The sequence below is a fragment of the Podarcis erhardii genome (assembly GCF_964252035.2).
Source record: "Podarcis erhardii genome assembly, chromosome: 8".
Lineage (NCBI taxonomy): Eukaryota > Metazoa > Chordata > Lepidosauria > Squamata > Lacertidae > Podarcis > Podarcis erhardii.
Window position 1 is genome coordinate 23,211,065 of NC_138499.1, and position 18,813 is coordinate 23,229,877.

An 18,813-nucleotide genomic window follows, 5' to 3' on the forward strand; every position below is an offset into this window, starting at 1 on the left:
GGTTTTGGGAGTCGAATGAACTCGCGGAACAGATTGTGTTAGAGAACCAAGGTACCGCTCTATGGTAAAAAAAAGAACACAAGTAAAATAAAACAACAAAAGAGACAATAGAACACTCACTGAAATGTGAGTATCAGACATTAGGGCCCAATAAGTCAAATTAAAATATTGTCTAAGAAGTTATGACTCGGAAGCGGTGGCTGCTTCACCCACAATATACCACTGGGTGAAGCAGACACCATGCTCTGATTCTCATACCAGCCCTGAGCGATGTATTGATTGATACATCACCCAGGCTTGGTTCATGTAATGCCAAAGTGGGACTTGTCATTCTGTCTAAATGGCCTCAGAATATGTGTTGTCAGTTATGAAATTTAGCTTTGGTAAAGGTGCCTGAGAAAGTGGAAGAGGTGATAGATGTGCTGGGAGGGTGACGCTAATTCAGGAGCTGCCATATAGCAGGCAGATAAGTAACTGCAGAAGAATTAAAGCTTTGTTGCCTTTGCTTGTGCCCAGACAAGGCTGTGGGCAGAATTATTCTACTTGTTTTTTATTAAATTTATATACCTACCTTCATCCAAAGATCACAGGGTGGTTTACACTTACAGCATAAAAATACAAAAGCAAAGCACAAATCAGCTAACATAACAACAACAAACCCTTCTCCACAAACTTATTTAAAAGGCCATAGTTGTTTAATCAGCCAAAGGCCTTGTTATAGAAGGTTTTTTTTTTGTTTGTTTTTTTTGCTATTAAGAGAAAGGGGTACTATCTCAGTAGAAAAGGCCTCCAGCAGTTATCTACCAGAAATTTGTAGGAATGTTGTCTTTCTTAGGCCAGTAACTGCAATTTAATAATAACTTTGCTTTTTCTCAGGTCTTTCAAGCAGAAAACCCTTTTGACTTCATGGAGAACATCTCGCTGGAAGGAAAAACCAATTTCTTTGAAAAGAGGGTTTCGGAGTATCAGCGTTTCGCAGTTATGGCTGACACCAACGATAACGTTTTTACTCTGGATGCTGACTTCTAGGATTGCCTTCTTCAGAAGACGAGTGTTGCAAAAAATGTTCACGTGCCACTTACCTGCTTGAAAAGCTGCTATTTCTTCTACTGGAAGTAGAGGGTTCTGGGAACATTGTTCCATGTTTCCGCACATGATGAAGTTTTTTATATGACATATTTATTGCAGATGGTGATGTAAATGACTGTGTGTGTGTGGGGGGGTCCTCTTTACCAAAAGTCCCTTTGATAATTCATGCAACTTTTCTACTTAACAGTTTTTGAGTAATACAATTGTGGCATTTGTGCAAGCCTCAATTTGCTGTTTTATGTAGAGCAGTAAGGCTGCCGTCCTCAAGATGGCCCAAGCCACCTTAGGATGCTGTGTAAGTGCTGCTCAGTGGGTGGAGAGGAGTTCCACTGGCAGAACAGTTCTTACACTCCCAGTGCACCCCTAAAATTCTCCATTAGTGTACACGTAGCGTTGAAGATGTGTTGTGGTAGGGCTTGAAACGGGATGGATTGCAGCAGGCCTTCGGATCTGCAGGATCGAATGGCCCCACAGAAAGGGTCCTGGAATAGACATAGTGATTTTCCCCCTGCTCCCCTTCTGGCTAGAGCAAGCCGCAGGGGTTAGGCAGTGCCACATCCTCCACCCATGCCACCCCCTTTGGAATTGCTTTGGTCAGCTGTGTGTTGAATCACAGTAATAACTAAAGCTTTCGTTGCACTGAAAATTTGTTCTTTCATTCTCTGGATTCATTGAGCTGAGATGCACACACTCTCTGCATTTGAGCAACCATATAATCTTACTAAGCCAAGATGTGCACAAGCCTTTTACATATACTGTACAAGCAGTTCCCTTGTTCCTGAGCTATGATTAAAGCAGGCCAGCTCTAATTAACCATGATTCCCTGTTTGGTTTGAATGGGAAACTAGAACTACCTGCTTCTGAATAAGCCAGGGTATTAAACCATATATTGAAGTTGGTTTGATAACCCGCCTTGTTTCAAGGCAGGTAACTGAAGTTTCTCAGTTTCAATGAGACAGGAAGCTGTGGTTAATCGGAGCTTTCCTGGTTTAATTGGGGCTCAGGCAGACAGGTTTAATGTGCAAGCAGAAGGCTTGTAGCTGTGATCATCTGAGCTAGATCAGTCCTTCAGAGGAGCCAGCAGAGATTACTCCAGGATCATTCCTCCTTGTATCAAAGAGTATGGAAAGCAAGCTTGAAGATTGTCTTCCAATCTGTATCCAAGGCCAGCAGGTATTTTGCAAAGTCAAAGTCTTAATGGCTTTCTTTCTGCAGTTAGGATATGGACTGAAGGCACGTAATGCAGTTAGCTTTTTGAAGCTAAGTAAATAATAATATATAGGTGTGGGTCTTGTCCAGGGTGTGGATAAACAACCACTTGGCTACTTCATGTATGTCACATTTTGCTCTTGGAAAGAAAAGTGGGATACCTAAATAACACCAAGAGCCAAAGGCAATCAATGTTCTTAGTGCTCAGTTTGAAATCAGGGTGCCTGTATCCTTGGCATGTTGTTTTGCCATTGTGCATGTGCCTTTCAAGGGGTACAGGCATACAAGCAGCTCCTATTGTGCTGTGCCGCATTTCTGTGACTAAGAACAGCAGCTATACAGAAATGGAAAAGGGTTCAGTGGTAATGGAAGAGCAGTGGGGGGGGGGGGGTTAGGCAGGTGTGTGTTTTTTTTTTTTTACACTGCCATACCTTCTTCATAAAAGGGACGTGGGTGGCGCTGTGGGTTAAACCACAGAGCCTAGGACGGAGCCACAGAGCAGAAGGTCGGCGATTCGAATCCCCGTGACGGGGTGAGCTCCCGTTGCTCGGTCCCTGCTCCTGCCAACCTAGCAGTTCGAAAGCACATCAAAGTGCAAGTAGATAAATAGGTACTGCTCCGGTGGGAACGTAAATGGCATTTCCGTGCGCTGCTCTAGTTTGCCAGAAGCGGCTTAGGCATGCTGGCCACATGACCCGGAAGCTGTATGCCGGCTCCCTCGGCCAATAAAGCGAGATGAGCGCTGCAACCCCAGAGTCGGTCAAGACTGGACCTAATGGTCAGGGGTCCCTTTACCTTTACCTTTACCTTTACCTTCTTCATGAATGGTCTTAAGCATTGAATTGGATTGTTTCACCCTGAAAGCAATACAGTATGTTGGAAACTCCGCTGAATAGCAAAAATTATGCTCACTCCACAGGGTATAATATATTTTCTCGACTTCTTGTTGGGGGAGGGGGAAACACTATTTCAGTTAACAATGCAAGTGGAGCATACAATTAACGAGTGCTCAGTTCAGTTGGAGGTGAATTCATGTCGTATGTAAACATATCCCTGGGATGGCGTAGTTGGTAGAACATGAGGCTCTTAATTCCTGTCTTGTGGGTTCAAGCCCCACGCTGGGCAAAAAAGATTCCTGCATTGCAGGGGGTTGGACTAGATGATCCTTATGGTCCTTCCAACTACAGTTCGTCTATGACATAAAGATTTGCAGCGCATGGCAGAGCTATAATTGTAGCGCTGATGACTGCATTTACTGTTGTCACCACATTTCAAAATAGCGGGGCTATACCAGTGTGGACAGTTAGACTGAATTGCCCTTAGAGAGGCAGGTGGCCATAGTGGATAGAGTTTTGAATAGAAACTCTGGAGGTCTGGGCTCAGATCACCTTTCAGCTATGAAACTCACTAGGTGACCCTGGGACAGTCACGCAGAACTTTCTGCTGCACCTTCCTCACAGGGTTCTTGTCATCATTTTGGGCAGCAGGTGTCATGCTTGTAGCTTTGAGTTCCTTGAAGAGAGGACATGGAAGGAGTAAATAAGAAAAATAAGCAATTACTTCTACATGACAGGGAAGGGTGGGTTCCTTCCCTGGCTTAAGATTATTTCATTTTAACCTTCTCAATAGAGGTTTCTGTTAATTGAAGTATATTTTGCAATGAAACATGGTTTAAATTCATGTAACTTATAAAGAACGTTTATGTGTACTTCAGAAAAGGAATATGACAACTGCCTGTTTTAACACTTTATTTTCTTTAGAAACCATAATTCTGGTTACTCGAAACAAGTCCAGCTTCTGCCATAACGTGCTCCAGGAGGACTAATCATAGAGTCTGAAGACTTCTGGCTGGAAACTTTGGCCATCTGTTCACTGTAGCTCTGACTGCATGAGTGCCATGTGGTTGACTATGTGTCCTATAATATGTCTTGAGTAGATGTCACAATACAATATCAGAATTGGGTCTTTTGTGGAGTTTTTTAAAGCAACTTCCTTATACAGCATGTACTGAAAGCATCAAAGCCAGAAACTGCCTGGCCACAGTAGTGAATGGGGGAAAGAGAGAAAAGTTGAGGTTGAATATCTGAAAAGGTTTCAATCAAGCCAACCCTGTTTGATGAATAGTCAAGTCCATTTCGGCTTTTAATATTTCTTAGCCCTTTTGCGTTACCAAGGGCATTTCAGTCTTTGTCCCCAATCCAGCTCTAGTCAATCTAGTGACTGTACATAAGGATGGGTATTCCTATTTGAATAGGGACATCCAGATGTTTCAATGGATCCCAGATCATAATTGCAGTACGGATGGCCAAATGGTCAGAGGTCTTCACAAGGATGCAAATCAATTATGTTGCTGGATCCAGGCATTCACAATGCATCTTATAACAGACCTGTGTGAGGGCTGGTTAATCCTTTGCCTACAGCAAATGAGTAAAACATAACACAAGATGGATTATATAGAAACTTCATGACACAGCCCATCATTTTTGAAATGCCTGCAAGCAGCTTTACCTTCTCATTCCTGTGAGCCAGATGTATTCTCGCAACACGTTTGCAGCTGTAGGAGAGTCTGTCCTGTGACCAAAGAAATAAATAAGGGCCCTCAGTATGTGAGGAGGACAGGTGTACTAAAGGGGGACAGAAGAAAAAAATTCCTTTTGTTTAGAAAAATATACAACGGCACAAATAAAATTTGCTGGAACAGCCTCTACCGCCTGTGGTTTTCATTTTGCAAGTTTTCTCATATTTCACAAATAATGGTGCATACTACTTTTGTGTAAGCTCCGATGTACTGTTTGAAGGTACCGTCGCCCAGTAGAAGGCCACATTCAGGGTATGCAGGCAGTCTGAGGTCCAATCCCTGGCATTTCCAGATAAAAGCAAGTGGTGGAAAAGGTGTGAGATTCTGCAGAGCCACTGCCAATCAAAGTACACAGTGCTTGACTGGATGGACAAATGGGGCAGGATTCAACCACCGTGTCCCATCAATGCAAGGATTTCTGCTTGCACAATGGGACTCCGTACAACATGCCCTGCATCCATAAGAAAAGCATTTTGGCTGTCCTTGTTCAGAGCTTTGGACGCTACTGCCCTGAGCAGTTTTCAGCACCTCTGGCTTTCTTTTCTGTACTCAAAAGGCTCCTGGCTTTTTAAGATACCTGGCTAAAATCTTCCCACTCTTTAGCCTTTAATGCTTGTTGACGCTGGTGGGAATTTCTAGCCAGTTGTTGTGATGCATCTTAATTGCAAAATGAAACCCCGGTTTGTCCATGTGATGGAGCGCTTGAGCCACTTAATGTTCTTCGTAGCTGGGAGTGTGCTACAAATAACATTCTTTCAGAGAACAGAAATTCATGAACACAGTATTTTTATGCCTAGTATTGCAAAGGCTTCATGTGCACCCTGAACTTCTAAACCTGTATACAAAGGGACAAGTGCCATCTACATTATTATCATTAGTAATTAAATTGGTTGGTTGCTTTTTCTTGCCCAGAGCGAGCCAAAGCAACTTACAAGCAGACAGACAAAGGACCCCCCCCCCAAAAAAAATACATTAAAAACACCAAAGGCCTGGTTATAGAGGGAAGTTTTTTGCCCAGCACCAAAGATATATAATTATGGCATTTGGTAAGTCTCGTGGTAGTTGTATCTAACCTACCTTTAGACTAGAGACAGGTTGAGGAACTTCCAGAAGAATCTTGCTAATTTTTTTATTCCACGCATGGGGTACCTGTTGCCCTCCAAATGATGATAAACTCCAAAGCCCATCAGCCTTAGGCAGCTTTAGGGACGATGGAAGTTGCAGTCCATCAATATCTGGAGGGTCACAAGTTTCCCATCCCTGCTCTATGGTAATTCTGATTCAGTTATCTTGAGTTCCAGGGGTCGCCCATTTTGCCACCTGTGGTGAAATTGGAATTATCCTCCCACTGCCCCCTCACTTCTGCCATTGCCAGAATGTGTGTCCCCCCTAAACTTGGGGAGAGTTGGGGTGCTCCTCAAGGCACTGCTGCTGCTCCTTTTCTCTGTTCCAGGGGCAGAGAAGAGGAGTGGCAAGGCCACTTGCTGGTGAGAGGTGGGCATTCCAGCAGTGGTGGAAGAGGTGAGGTGAGTGCTTCATCCCACCTCATTGGTGGGCTGGCTCTGCTGAGTCCTATCAGTTATGTAGACCTGAGGTAATTCCAAAGCTTGGAGAAGTACAGAAAAATCTTCAGAAATAAAATTCCTCTATGGTGATAGGAAACCCCCAAAGTTGTCCAATGAGGACTGAGCATGCCCAGTGACCCCAGAATGCTTATTGGCTGTTGGGAGGGTTGGCATTCATTTGCCTCAGGAGACAATGGAGGAGTGTGTTTGGGGGGCCAAGTCAAACTGTTGGAAGCTTACAGCACCCTCTCCGATACAGGAGAGACATGTTTTGTTGCAGCTGAGGCAGAAGAAGGCGTCTGGTTGTGCTGTTGCAGATGCACCAGGGCATTTCTTCTCTCCATGCTCCTCCCAGCGGCCATTCCTCCTCTTGTCACTGCTGTGGCTGCACGACAGGACCGTCTCTAGGCACTGCACTTGTCTGTAAGGGATTCCCACACGATGGGGTTGATGTTGCCAACTTTCATGCCACGTTGGCAGACATCTTTGCAACACAGAGTTGGTCTGCCAACGGGGCTGGTGCCTGAAGCCATCTCCCCCTAGAGCACTTCCCTGGGGATCCTGCCATCTTCCACTCTGTGTACATGACCAAGCCAGCATAGATGTCCCTGAGACAGGAGTGAGAACATGCTGGGAATGTGTACAGTGGTACATCTGGTTGTGAACACGATCCGTTCCGGAGGCCCAAACGCAATATGAAAAGAGCACAACCCACAGCGATGTGTCTGCACACATGCGGGTTGTGATTTGCCACCTCTGCGCATGCGTGTGACGTCATTTTGCACTTCTGCCCATGCACGAGTGGTGAAACCCGGAAGTAACCCTTTCCGGTACTTCCAGGTCGCTGCGGGATGTAACCTGAAAGAACGTAACATGAAGCAAATGTAACATGAGGTATGACTGTACTTGTGAACTGTTGGGAAGAAAACAACTGAAAGCTAGGTGGGGAGTAGAATGGAATGGAAAGACAAGAAGGTAGGAGGAACAGATACCTACATATAATTTGCCCATTCTCTTGTGGTCTTGACATAAGCTGGTTGCCACCTGCTCCCTCATCAGCTGGGGAAACCCAGCCAGATGGGTGGGGTATAAATAATAATAATAATAATAATAATAATAATAATAATAATAATTATAGCTCAATATTGGCCTGCTCTCCAAGAGAGGTGAGCTTTGAAGGCTTCCTCTCAGACATACACATATCATTTTGTTGCAATGACCTGATTCTGTTGAGTAGCCACAGGTAGGCTTTCAGCTACGAAGAAACTAATAACACAGCAGTTACATTAATAGATAAATTAAGAGGTAAGTAAACACCTGGGCTGGGCAGGGGTACCTTTACCTTTAAACACCTGGGCTAACAATTGCTTTGACACCCTTTTCTGAAGGATGGCAAACATTTAAATCCCAGTATTAAATCTGTACTTTTCTGCTATGCAGATGGGCAAGCCTGTATATGAATTCTTACGTGCTGATACTTATTTGGTATCTGGATTGAATTGGTGTTGGTGTTAACATCTACAATTGGAAGCAGAGATAGATATCATGCTGTTTGGCTGACTCATTCCTCACCCTCTGAGCAGTTGTTACACTCTCACTTGTTCGGTTTCAAAAAAACAACCCAAACACCAAGGTGCCTATAAAATGTTTAGCTGTTTTTGAACAGACTTGTTTTCTAACCATTCCAAACCACAGCTTGGAGGAATAGGAAAAAACTGTGGTGTACAGGTGTCTGTCTCCTTCTTTCATGTGTTCATCTTAATAGAATATTTCCTCATTTGTCAAACCACGGTTTGCTGTGATGTACAAACTGGCAAACTGTAGTTTAAGCGAGCCCTGCAAAACAGGATCAAGCTTGTTTTTTTCTTCCCCACTGGAATTCTTCGTGACTTTGCTTTTAGTAACCACCTCCGGTAATGCCCACACATCTTGAGCTCCTTTCCCTGTTATTTAATCAAGCCACAGAACCATACCTAGCAATTCTCTGAGCTTATTAAAATGAGCTTTCATGAAACCCAAGATACATGTTTGGCTTCTGTAGTGGAGCAAGGTATTACTGCTCAATCTACAGACAGCTTTAAATTCTTAAATGCAGTGGATATACCAGAGCTAGTTATCTCTAGGTGTTATTGGACCAACTCCCATCATCCCTGCACACTGGGCATGCTGACTGAGGCTGATGAGATTTGTAGGCTAACAACATTGGATAGCACCATGTTGGCTACCCCTGGGATACACCAAGGACTTGACAGTTTCTCCCACACCTGTAATGAACTTTGAAACTTGCACTAATCCTGCTTGTCCCCAGCCTGTTCTTTGGACTAGCCGGATAAGCACAGGAATTATCACAATTCCTGCATGGTTTGTTGGTGACACTGTGCACGGCACTCCCAAAGCCTCTGTCTGAAAGCAAACTAAACCAAAACTATGCCAAAACTAGAAGCGTCAAGGATAAAATTCAGAGTGCTATATGCAGTTCCAATATTCCAGCTGCACCCAGTAGGTGGCTCTAAAACATACCATAAACTTGGCTTTGCAAGAGTTAGGTGCCTTATGACACCTTGTCAAACATCACGCCTTTGCAGTGATTTTTGTTTAGTTTTGCTATTTTGGGCAGTTTTAATCACCAGATCATCTCCAATTATCTTGCCTTTTATCCGGAGATTTAATAAATCAAACCTGAACATTTCTGCCTCCTCCAGTTATAGGGTATGGCTGATCAGTCCCATTCTCTCAAAATGAGCAGCAGGTGCAGGAATAAATGTCATTAAATGCCACTTTCCTTCCTCCACTTGGGGTTGAGCCGCGAGGTTTAGATCAAATGGCCCCTCTCACTCTGAAAACAGGACTTGTGGAGCTGAAATAGCAACCACTTTCTGACAGGTTTTATTTCTCTACCAAAAAAAGCCAGTGTGCTTTCTTTAAGGTTGCAGGGTCGTCTTCTTTTATAATTCTCTGAACAATCCTCAGCGTGTGAGAGGAGTTGGAAGCCATTTTTGCGGCTGACCCTTTTCCACACTATGCACAGAAGCGGCTGCCATTTTGTGTGTGTGTGTGTGTGTGTGATGCCCCGCTCCCTGCTCCCCATAGCAAATATTTTGTGACTGGTGCCTCTAGCGCTCTCCCAAAATCTGAAATGCGGCCATTGGTCCCAAAACGTTGGTGACCCCTGTCTTAGTTGATCAACATTTTTTAATTGATTAAGCTAACCAATTATTTGATTAAACATGTTAACCATTAATATCCGGTAAGGGGTTGCTCCTGAGTGTCTGCACCGTCACACAATGTGTACCAGTCGTATTAGCCAGCCAGCTTCATTAGTCTCAGTTATTTTGGCACATATCTGTATCTTACACTAATAAACCAAAAGGGAAATGTTGCCTGAGGAAAAGCAGGCTCATCAGCAAGAATAGTCTAATGAATGCTACGATGTTGGCTGGCATATGAATATTTATCAAGGAGACATCTTGTGATGTGTGCAAGCTGCTTGCATTAAAGAACTCGACGCACACTATTTTGTGCATCTCTGGAGATCCTATATGAGGATGCAAATGGACTGTTAAACTCCAGTTCAGTGATTAGCTCCTGGATATGCTGGACCTGAAGTTTCAGTACTTATCATAAATCTGGCATTCCTTGATTTGTTTGCTTGGCACTTCTGCCAAGTAGAATTGGACCAGTCACAACTCAGACATTGGTCCCAGCGTATCAGTGCTGGAAGGGATGCATTTCACTGTTAGCTACAAGTGAAGTTTATCTGTTAGTGGCTTTCTTCCAGAGGTAAATAGTACCGTGGTACCTCTGGTTATGTACTTAATTCATTCCAGAGGTCCATTCTTAACATGAAACTGTTCTTAACCTGAAGCACCACTTTAGTTAATGGGGCCTCCCACTGCCGCCACGCCGCCGCCGCATGATTTCTGTTCTCATCCCAAAGCAAAGTTCTTAACCCGAGGTACTATTTCTGGGTTAGCAGAGTCTGTAACCTGAAGCATATGTAACCTGAAGCGTATGTAACCCGAGATACCACTGTAACTGGATAAGTAGAGAAAATTCAAGAAAATAGATCACCTTGAAACCTCTAAGGTGAGTATTAAACTAATGATCTTACACTTGAATCAATTTTGCTAATTTTCACACAGTTCCATTTCACTATATATTTATTTCATGCTCCCCTCAGCACTCACTGTGGACAAACTCAATGCATTTTGCAGACATGGGTGATGTGGGAAAGTCAAACCTATTGGAAGTTATGGAAGGCCGCACTGGCTACATATGGAGGTTACTTAAGGGTTCAATCTCCTGGAATGCAAAGTAGGGGTGTGGCTCAGGAGAGAGAGCCTTGAGGACCAGAAATAGAGAGTGGTTGGAGAACCAGATTTGGCTCCCGGGTTTGAGGTTCCCCATCACTGCTCTAGGCAATTGGTTCCACTGTTCTCAACCATCAATAAATTTCTACTAATATTCTACTGAACTCTACCTTTCTGTAACTGAAGCTCCTCTACTCTTGTCTTCTCAGGCAGCAGAGAACATGGCATCTTCTATGAGTACTAGCAACCGCATGCCCTCCCAGCCTCTCTTCCTCAGGCTAAACATTCTCAGAAGTCAGGCTCACTAAACACCATTCTCACCACCCCCAGTTATAAATGTTCCCCCAAATAGGGAACAAAGCTGTTATTAACTATTCTCATCCCTCCTTCTTCATTCAGTGTCATGTCAAGGTTATGTTCCTGTATCATGAAATTATCGTGGAAGTAAGCATGGAATATTCAGTTTGTCGATACCCAATTTTGAGCACTTGTCTGGTATATTTGCATTTAAGTGCAATGCTTTTTGTAATTCATTCCCGTGAAACCTATTGTCATGCCTTTGCGAAAAATTGAGTCAGATACACTTAATATACATAATGGATTTGCTTTTGCAAAAAGGTCAGGTGGAAAGAGCTTTCCCACCATTCATATATTGCTCAAGGGATTAGATAAACAGATAAGAAACATTTCAATAGTTCAACAGATTTTTTTCAAGTGGCTTTGGAGCATTCAGTACAATGGCCTTAATTGTTGGACAGAAAGAAAGGTCAGAGCTACCTGAAGCAGAACTCCATTAACTTCAAGGTCAGGTTATTTCTCAATATCTATGCAAGAATCAGTATTTGTCCTAGGTCTGCTAGGTCCAGTGGAAGAGTTCATCACGATGCAAAGCAACGATTTGTGAAATAGTTGTTAAGGTGTGCCTGGCCACTGAGCATCTTACGTTACCCAGGTAATTTCAGCCAGTAGATGCCACAGATGTTTCTCGTTCTCCCCACTCTTAAGTCCTTTCCTGTGCTCTGCACAAATAAAATGTGGTGCCACTGTGCAAAGCCTCATCATTGCATTATTTAGGTTGCCATGCATTCTTAGCTCGGGGCTACTATTTGGGGACACGGGTGGCACTGTGGGTTAAACCACAGAGCCTAGGGCTTGCCGATCAGAAGGTCGGCGGTTCGAATCCCCGCGACAGGGTGAGCTCCCGTTGCTCGGTCCCTGCTCCTGCCAACCTAGCAGTTCGAAAGCACATCAAAGTACAAGTAGATAAGTAGGTACCACTCCAGCAGGAAGGTAAACGGCGTTTCTGTGCGCTGCTCTGGTTCGCCAGAAGTGGCTTAGTCATGCTGGCCACATGACCCGGAAGCTGTACGCCAGCTCCCTCGGCCTGTAAAGCGAGATGAGCACCGCAACCCTAGAGTTGTTCGCAACTGGACCTAATGGTCAGGGGTCCCTTTACCTTTACCTTTACTATTTGGGGTAGGAAACAGATGACCCTCCTATGTACCCAACAATGGAACTTCTCAACCCAATGGATGAAAATGTGAAATGATCACCTTCCTTTCCACGAATTGTTGCAGATTTTAACCTCCACATCTCCTCTGGGTTGCCCACATTGTTTTACTGAGAAACTATGTGCGCTCCATATTAAGACCAGCTCGTACATTTCTTTTTATTGGGAGAGGGAGGCGTGAGATTGGCATGGCACAAAAACACCAATGGGAGCAGTGGGTTGGCTCTGCTGGTGTTTGAATCATGCTGACCTCCTCACCTCACTCTTTCCGCTCTGCATCCCAGCAGCGATGTGACTAACTGGAGGTCAGGTGAGAGCCGCTATCCTGTCACACCATCTGCGACTCCTTTTCATAATGGCATGCTTTGGCGTGACTTTCTGAAAATAGGAAATGCTGTTTACTCCACCGAGTTACTATCTAAAGAATGGTCAAGGGAGTCCAAGTTTGCATTCCACGGCTGCTGTGAAGAAATGGTCTCTTCCGTCTATCACAGAAGAATATGATTTGGAATACAGAGGGCAGTGATAATACGGCACTTTAAATATTTTTTGGCTGAGATTAGCACTAGCAGGACTGTATGCCATTTATTTTCTTGCGAAAAACGTATCAATGAAAGTGGGAGGAAAGGGTGTAGGGAAGATACTTATGATCCGTGCTGCTGTAAAAGTTGCATGCGTCACTTTACTGGCAAGAATTGTATCAATGGCTAATGGTTGAATGGAGATTTGAACCACTACTCTTAACCACAAGCCCACATCGTCTCTCTCATGCAAAATACTGTGTTGCGCTGCTAAAGAAACCTCAAATCCCAGCAGCCCATTCCTTTGCTTTAAGTCATTGCAACTCAGTTTTAAACACACAGGCCATTAAAAATTGTGAGAGATGGTTGCTTTGGCTGCCTTATTGCAGACCCTCATTAATATATTGTGAGCAGCCTCTGAAGGCAGAGGGTTAGGCCGGATAACATACATGATAGGGCAATTATTTTTGCCCCCATCAGGAAATATTTGTTGAACTTGGGGGAAGCATTCATTTTTATAGCAGGAACCCGTTAATGTTATCCCTTATGAGTTAGGCTGGTGCAGGAGCTGAGGACGACGAGTGGCGGAGTTCAAGGGCTGTGAATGTTATAAAACACGAATGGACAAAGCGATTGGCTTCATGTTGCCAGTTCTTTAGCCTGGCATCATGCAGACATCACAAACCATGTATTTCTAGCGGAATTTCATTTTCTTGTCTCATTACTGAAGCATGTGATGACTGGAAGCCTCGACAGAGGGCGCCACTGTACACTCATTGATGTCAGCTCTACATCCCAACTTCCTCTGAAACCATTGGATAAACCTTGAGATAAAAGGGGCCACCTGGAGGGGTACAAACCGGTGAGCACACGAGGTGGAGCAATTTTGTAGGCTTCTGAACTATTCAGGTGACTGACAAAGACAGGTAGTTGCCGCCCATTTCAAAACTCAACCACATAACCTCCAACATTTCTTAGATGAAAATAGGGACATTCTGGTCCTTGGGAATCCACTGGAATCATGACAGCCTTCCCCCCCTACGAATTCAAGAATGCATCAGCCATAACTGCTTGCTAGGAAATGAAGATGACAGGACTGCACACACGCTTGTAAGCATGATTCCAATGATTCCAATGATGACAATGATTCCAAAACAAATATGCCCGTGTGTTAACTTACGGATGAGTGTAAACTGTCGTCCTTCATCTTTTACAAATAAATATCTGTCTGCTTCTGCAATTGAGAACGCAAAACTATAGACCTAATGAGATGCAGTACAAGAGACATTGATTAAGTAACCATTCTAAATCCTGATATTCTGTTAGCAACAAGTTTATGTGGAGGCTTTTTTTTAAAAAAATACAAACACATGAATGGATGCCATGTGTATCTGCTGCTCACTGCCCCCCTCAAACACCCACCTCTCAGAGGGGGGTGGGATCTTTGCAGAAAAAGGCGATGCAGGCATTGTTCTAGGTGTGTCTGCATGAGGTGTAAACCAAGCTAACCGAGATTTGGGAAAGGAAACCTTCATTCGCTGAAACGACAGAACAAAAGCTTATAAATCACACTGTAGTGTTAGTGCAGTGTTCGTTGTGTGTGGCAGCACAAGAATTGCAGGTGGATATGATTACAGTCCCGACACATTCATAACTCTTAAGCTAAAGGATTTCGGACACCCCATGCTAGGAGAAGGAGAAGGAAGTGTTGAGAGTACAATAGTCTGTCACACAAATTCCGAGAGATATATTGTTAAGTTCTACCTTTTTCTGGCTCAGACTGAGGAACTTTTTACTAATGGAGGGATGCAAATGTTGGGAAGAGCTCTTATCCAGAAGCTGCTAGACACAGGAGTGGGTGCCTCTTGCCTGCAAACCTCTCTCTCTCTCCCACCCACCTTCAAACCCGAAGACTCAGAAAACCCTCTTCATGGCCTGCAATCCAACCAGTGCTGTCCTTGTTGTGAGCACAGAGTGAAAAAGATGCAGTGGAGCTCAATGAACATTTCAAAAACTCAATGTTTAAATATATTTTTATTTACAGGCCCAGGACACGCACGTCTCCCCCCCCCAACCCCTCAAATGAAGGATTTCAGTGATGTGAAAAGGAAGGGCGTTTGGTTGTGAGAATGTTTACTCTTACCTTCCTGAGAAAATGGTGAGCATCTGGTTTTTTTAATGACTCATCTCTCTGCCCCCCTGGGCAGATGTGCAGCCTGGCTTTGGCTGTCTTAAAACCTTTTAGATAAATAGCCATTGATCTACTCCTAGCTTTGCCCTGAATAATGTATAACTGGGATAAATTCAACTCTAGTCAGGGGAAGAGCTTAGCCAACAGGACTTGACAAGAATCTTTCAAGGCCTGAATTTCGCCAATGCTGGCACCTCTCAGGTGGGCACCATTGCCATTACAGTACAGTGGTACTTTGGATTAAGTACTTAATTTGTTCCGGAGGTCCGTTCTTAACCTGAAACAGTTCTTAACCTGAAGCACCACTTTAGCTAATGGGGCCTTCTGCTGCTGCCACGCCGCCGGAGCACGATTTCTGTTCTCATCCTGAAGCAAAGTACTTAACCCGAGGTGCTATTTCTGGGTTAGCGGAGTCTGTAACCTGAAGCGTATATAACCTGAAGTGTATGTAACCTGAGGTACCACTGTATAAGAGAACAAGGGAAGTGTTCATTTTGAGTTCCAGCACCTCTTTTTCTAGAATTAAAACAAAATTGCTTACAGGAATGCTGGGCACGTTGCAAAGTGCAGACAGCAGTCACCCATCATCTTAATTTGCTCAGAGGTGTGTGTGTGTGTAAATGTGTGCCCTGCACTTGCGCCCCGAGTCTTTTAAGTACCTAACAACACTGCTGCTTGTGGGAACACTACTATCCATAAAAAGGGGAACTTTGTAGCAGAAAGCTAAATATCAAGGCAGAATGAGCCAGATTTTCTTCTGTTGCTTGTTTCTTCAATAAAGAAAAGAAAGTAACAGTAGCTGCAGAGCATGACAGCACAAATCTGAGTCATGGTGTCTGGGGTGCAATAGCTGTTCTGTCTGATGTTCATGTTTGAAATGACCCTTATAGCCAGGATGCTGTGAGATGGCATCATCTCCAGAGTGCGCAAGCATTGCACAAACCACTTACAGCCACATCACCACTTTTGGACATACAATATTGAGAAGTCCATTGAGACCAACATTTCACGATGTTCTGCTACAGCAGTTTCAGTTGTCTGACTAGCCCTGCTTTCAGGATTTTAGTCTCTACACGAAATAGCTACTTGTTTTTATTTACAATTTCAGTTGTCACTGAGATTTCCCCTTAATTCCTGCACCTCCTTAAGAAGGTTCCCCTCCTCCGCAGAAATTACATAGACACTGCAAACAATACTGACCTTGCTGATTTTCATAGATGCCAACTTCCAATGTTCTAGAAAAGTGTTGAAAATAGAATGCAAATGACAGGTGTATAATGAAGTAGACTTTCCAGGGACAGGAGAAGGAATGAGATGTAAACCTTGGAGTTTGTTGTAGCAAATAAATTAGCTCACAGTGTGATACCTAGCTAGCAATCAGAAGACAGAAAAACACAACAGCTCTAATATTTAACTAACTCATCAGGAATTTTCCTTCTGGTGATACTTTCCCTCTGTTTTTTTCCTAAAAAGTGCCATCATCACCTGAGGTGCAGATGCTAAACACACTTCAGTAAGGATTAGCATTCATACAATCACACTGCGAACCAGTGAGATGTGCACCAACACTGGCGACCTTTGAATCACTAAAGTAGGAATATCACTAAAGTAGGAAAATCATCGACAGCAAATATGCTATTGACTTGCAGCTGAAGGTGTTCTTTCCCCGGAGATCCGTATGCTTTTGAATTCCTTAAAATCCGACATGATACGACCCAGCCTAAACAGATGGATGAGCTGCTTTGATGGCCTGCTGGCATATTGCGTGTGGCTTGGAGTGACAAAAAGAGAATAAACATAAACACAAGGAGAAAATAGGTAAAACATAAGCTATGGGCCATATGTGCATAGTGGCAGTTCTTAAAGCTGCCTTATACCATGTCAGAGCATTAGTCAATGTACTGTGGCTCTGTATTGTCTAAACTGAGATTCCAACAGGAGTCTTTTCTAGTCTTAACTGGAGGTGCCAGTTCTGTGTGACATGGTGGGGGGGGCTTGTTGTGTGTGCATGACATCACATGTGTGACACACAGGTGTGATGTCACGTGCTTCAGGAGAAGGCCACAAGGCCCGGTGAGGCCCTCTGCCACAGTGGGGCCTGGTGAGGTCTGGACCCACAAGATTGGGGGAGCTCAGCCCTGTCCCCACACACTTTGGGTGGAGGCTGAGCTGTCCTCAGCCACATAGCGTTGGTACCTATGATGCTTGTGGAGGCCCTTCTGCATGCAAAGTATGTACTTTACCACTGAGCCATGGCACTTTTATAGAACATTTTGAGGGGTTATGTAGAATTCTCCACAGAACCTTTTCTGGCAAGCTTTCACAGAGCTGGGTGAGTCCCAGTGAGTATCTTATTCTCTTGAGCACTGCAACTGATTGCCTACAGTATATCAACACTGTCACATTATGGTTCCAACTCAGATGATGAGAAACACCAGCTTATCATGCGACTCATATTACATCAGCTAGCAGCCTGCACAGATGTTTCTAATGGAAGCAGTTATCAGTGCTTTGAGCAGCCGTGTGACAGGAAGGAGCCTACTGCTGCTGCTGACTTTGTTTTGCCGTTTTTAGGGGCACTATTGGAAATGACATTAATTGTAATGAGCTCACCCTGGCATACATAATTGGAAACACTATGTCTTAATTAAGTGTTTTGTTTTGCAACCCATACATCTCTTTCCTTTTCCTCATAAGAATTTGCTGTGTCATTTCTAAGCTAAGCCAAAGGGCCGTGCTTCTTGAGTAATGATGGGAGATTGAACAAGATGGATTCTGTCATAGGAGAAGACCTCTCTCTCTTTTTTTTTTTTGCTTAACCGTTTTTCCTCTGTTCTTTGATCCTGATCCAACAAGATATATGTATGTAGCCCCATCAGGCAACCAGCGACTGCAGCAATTGGCTGTTCAAGCTTAGGCCAGGTCTTCAGAAACTTTTACTATATTTTCCTAAGTTCTAAAAACTTTTACTTTTCTACCTGCGTTTTTCTTGGTGCTGCATGGAAAAAAAAAATGCATGGATCCGACCTTTGATAAGTTTGTAAGTAAACTTCTTTTAATCTTACCAAGCTGTGTGGTCTGTTCACCGTTAAAGGGGGTAAAAAGGGGAAGTCGCTGTAAGTGACTTACAACGAAATATTTAAAAGGTCTATATTCCAACACTTCACTCTGCTGCATGTTTTGTGATTTAAAATCCCTGCTGGGGCTGTCTCTGACCAAACAGTATTCTGCCCCATGTTTGGATGTGGGGATTCATCCACATTCATTTATATTGACACACACCACACTTTTAAAGGGCTTGCTGATGCATCTGCTCCCTGGGATCTCGCTGTGTTGCATGAGAGGTTGTGGCCCCACAAGATCTTGAGGAGGATTCGTCCCAAATGGCGAAACGTACTGGAAGAATAAGAAATCAAGATAACAAGATAACAAACTTTTTATAAAAGAATGGAAATGGTTTATTGAATATTTAGGGGCAGTTGGAAGGCATGCCATGGGGGTGGCAGCGCCAGCCTGCAAGTCCCACTGAACCGTGAATAGGACCACTAGTGTATCCTGCTGCTGTGCGTGAGGTAGCAATATACTAGGTCAACAGGCAGCCATTGTGCACCCACAAACACCGGCATCTAAAATAAGCAAGGACAGCATGTTTGAGCAATGTCGACAAAGTCTGAGTTTCTAATTAGTACTAATCAAGCAAACATGGTCTTAAAAATGCAGCTAATCTCCATAATTTGCCAGGCCAGGAGAAAGCAAAGCGAAGAATAGATGTTCCGTTTGGGAAATGGCCAAACACTCTGAGTCATTCTAAAAGAAGTTGTTATAAATGCTCTTCAAAAT

At 43.8% G+C, this 18,813-nt stretch overlaps 1 protein-coding gene across 2 annotated transcripts in view; it reads left to right on the forward strand.

The window, feature by feature from the left end:
• Nucleotides 1-18,813, forward strand: part of RRM2B (ribonucleotide reductase regulatory TP53 inducible subunit M2B) — an 80,201-nt gene that overhangs the window by 8,688 nt on the left and 52,700 nt on the right. The window contains exon 9 of one of the 2 annotated variants that reach the window (XR_014159559.1): nucleotides 877-2,660. Coding sequence is in view for 1 of the 2 variants with exons in the window: in XM_081874582.1 (XP_081730708.1) it covers nucleotides 877-1,029 (153 nt within the window). In the remaining variant the exon portion in view is untranslated. Of the gene's footprint in view, nucleotides 1-876; nucleotides 3,902-18,813 lie in introns of those variants that run through there. The other variant, XM_081874582.1, reaches the window with a different exon arrangement.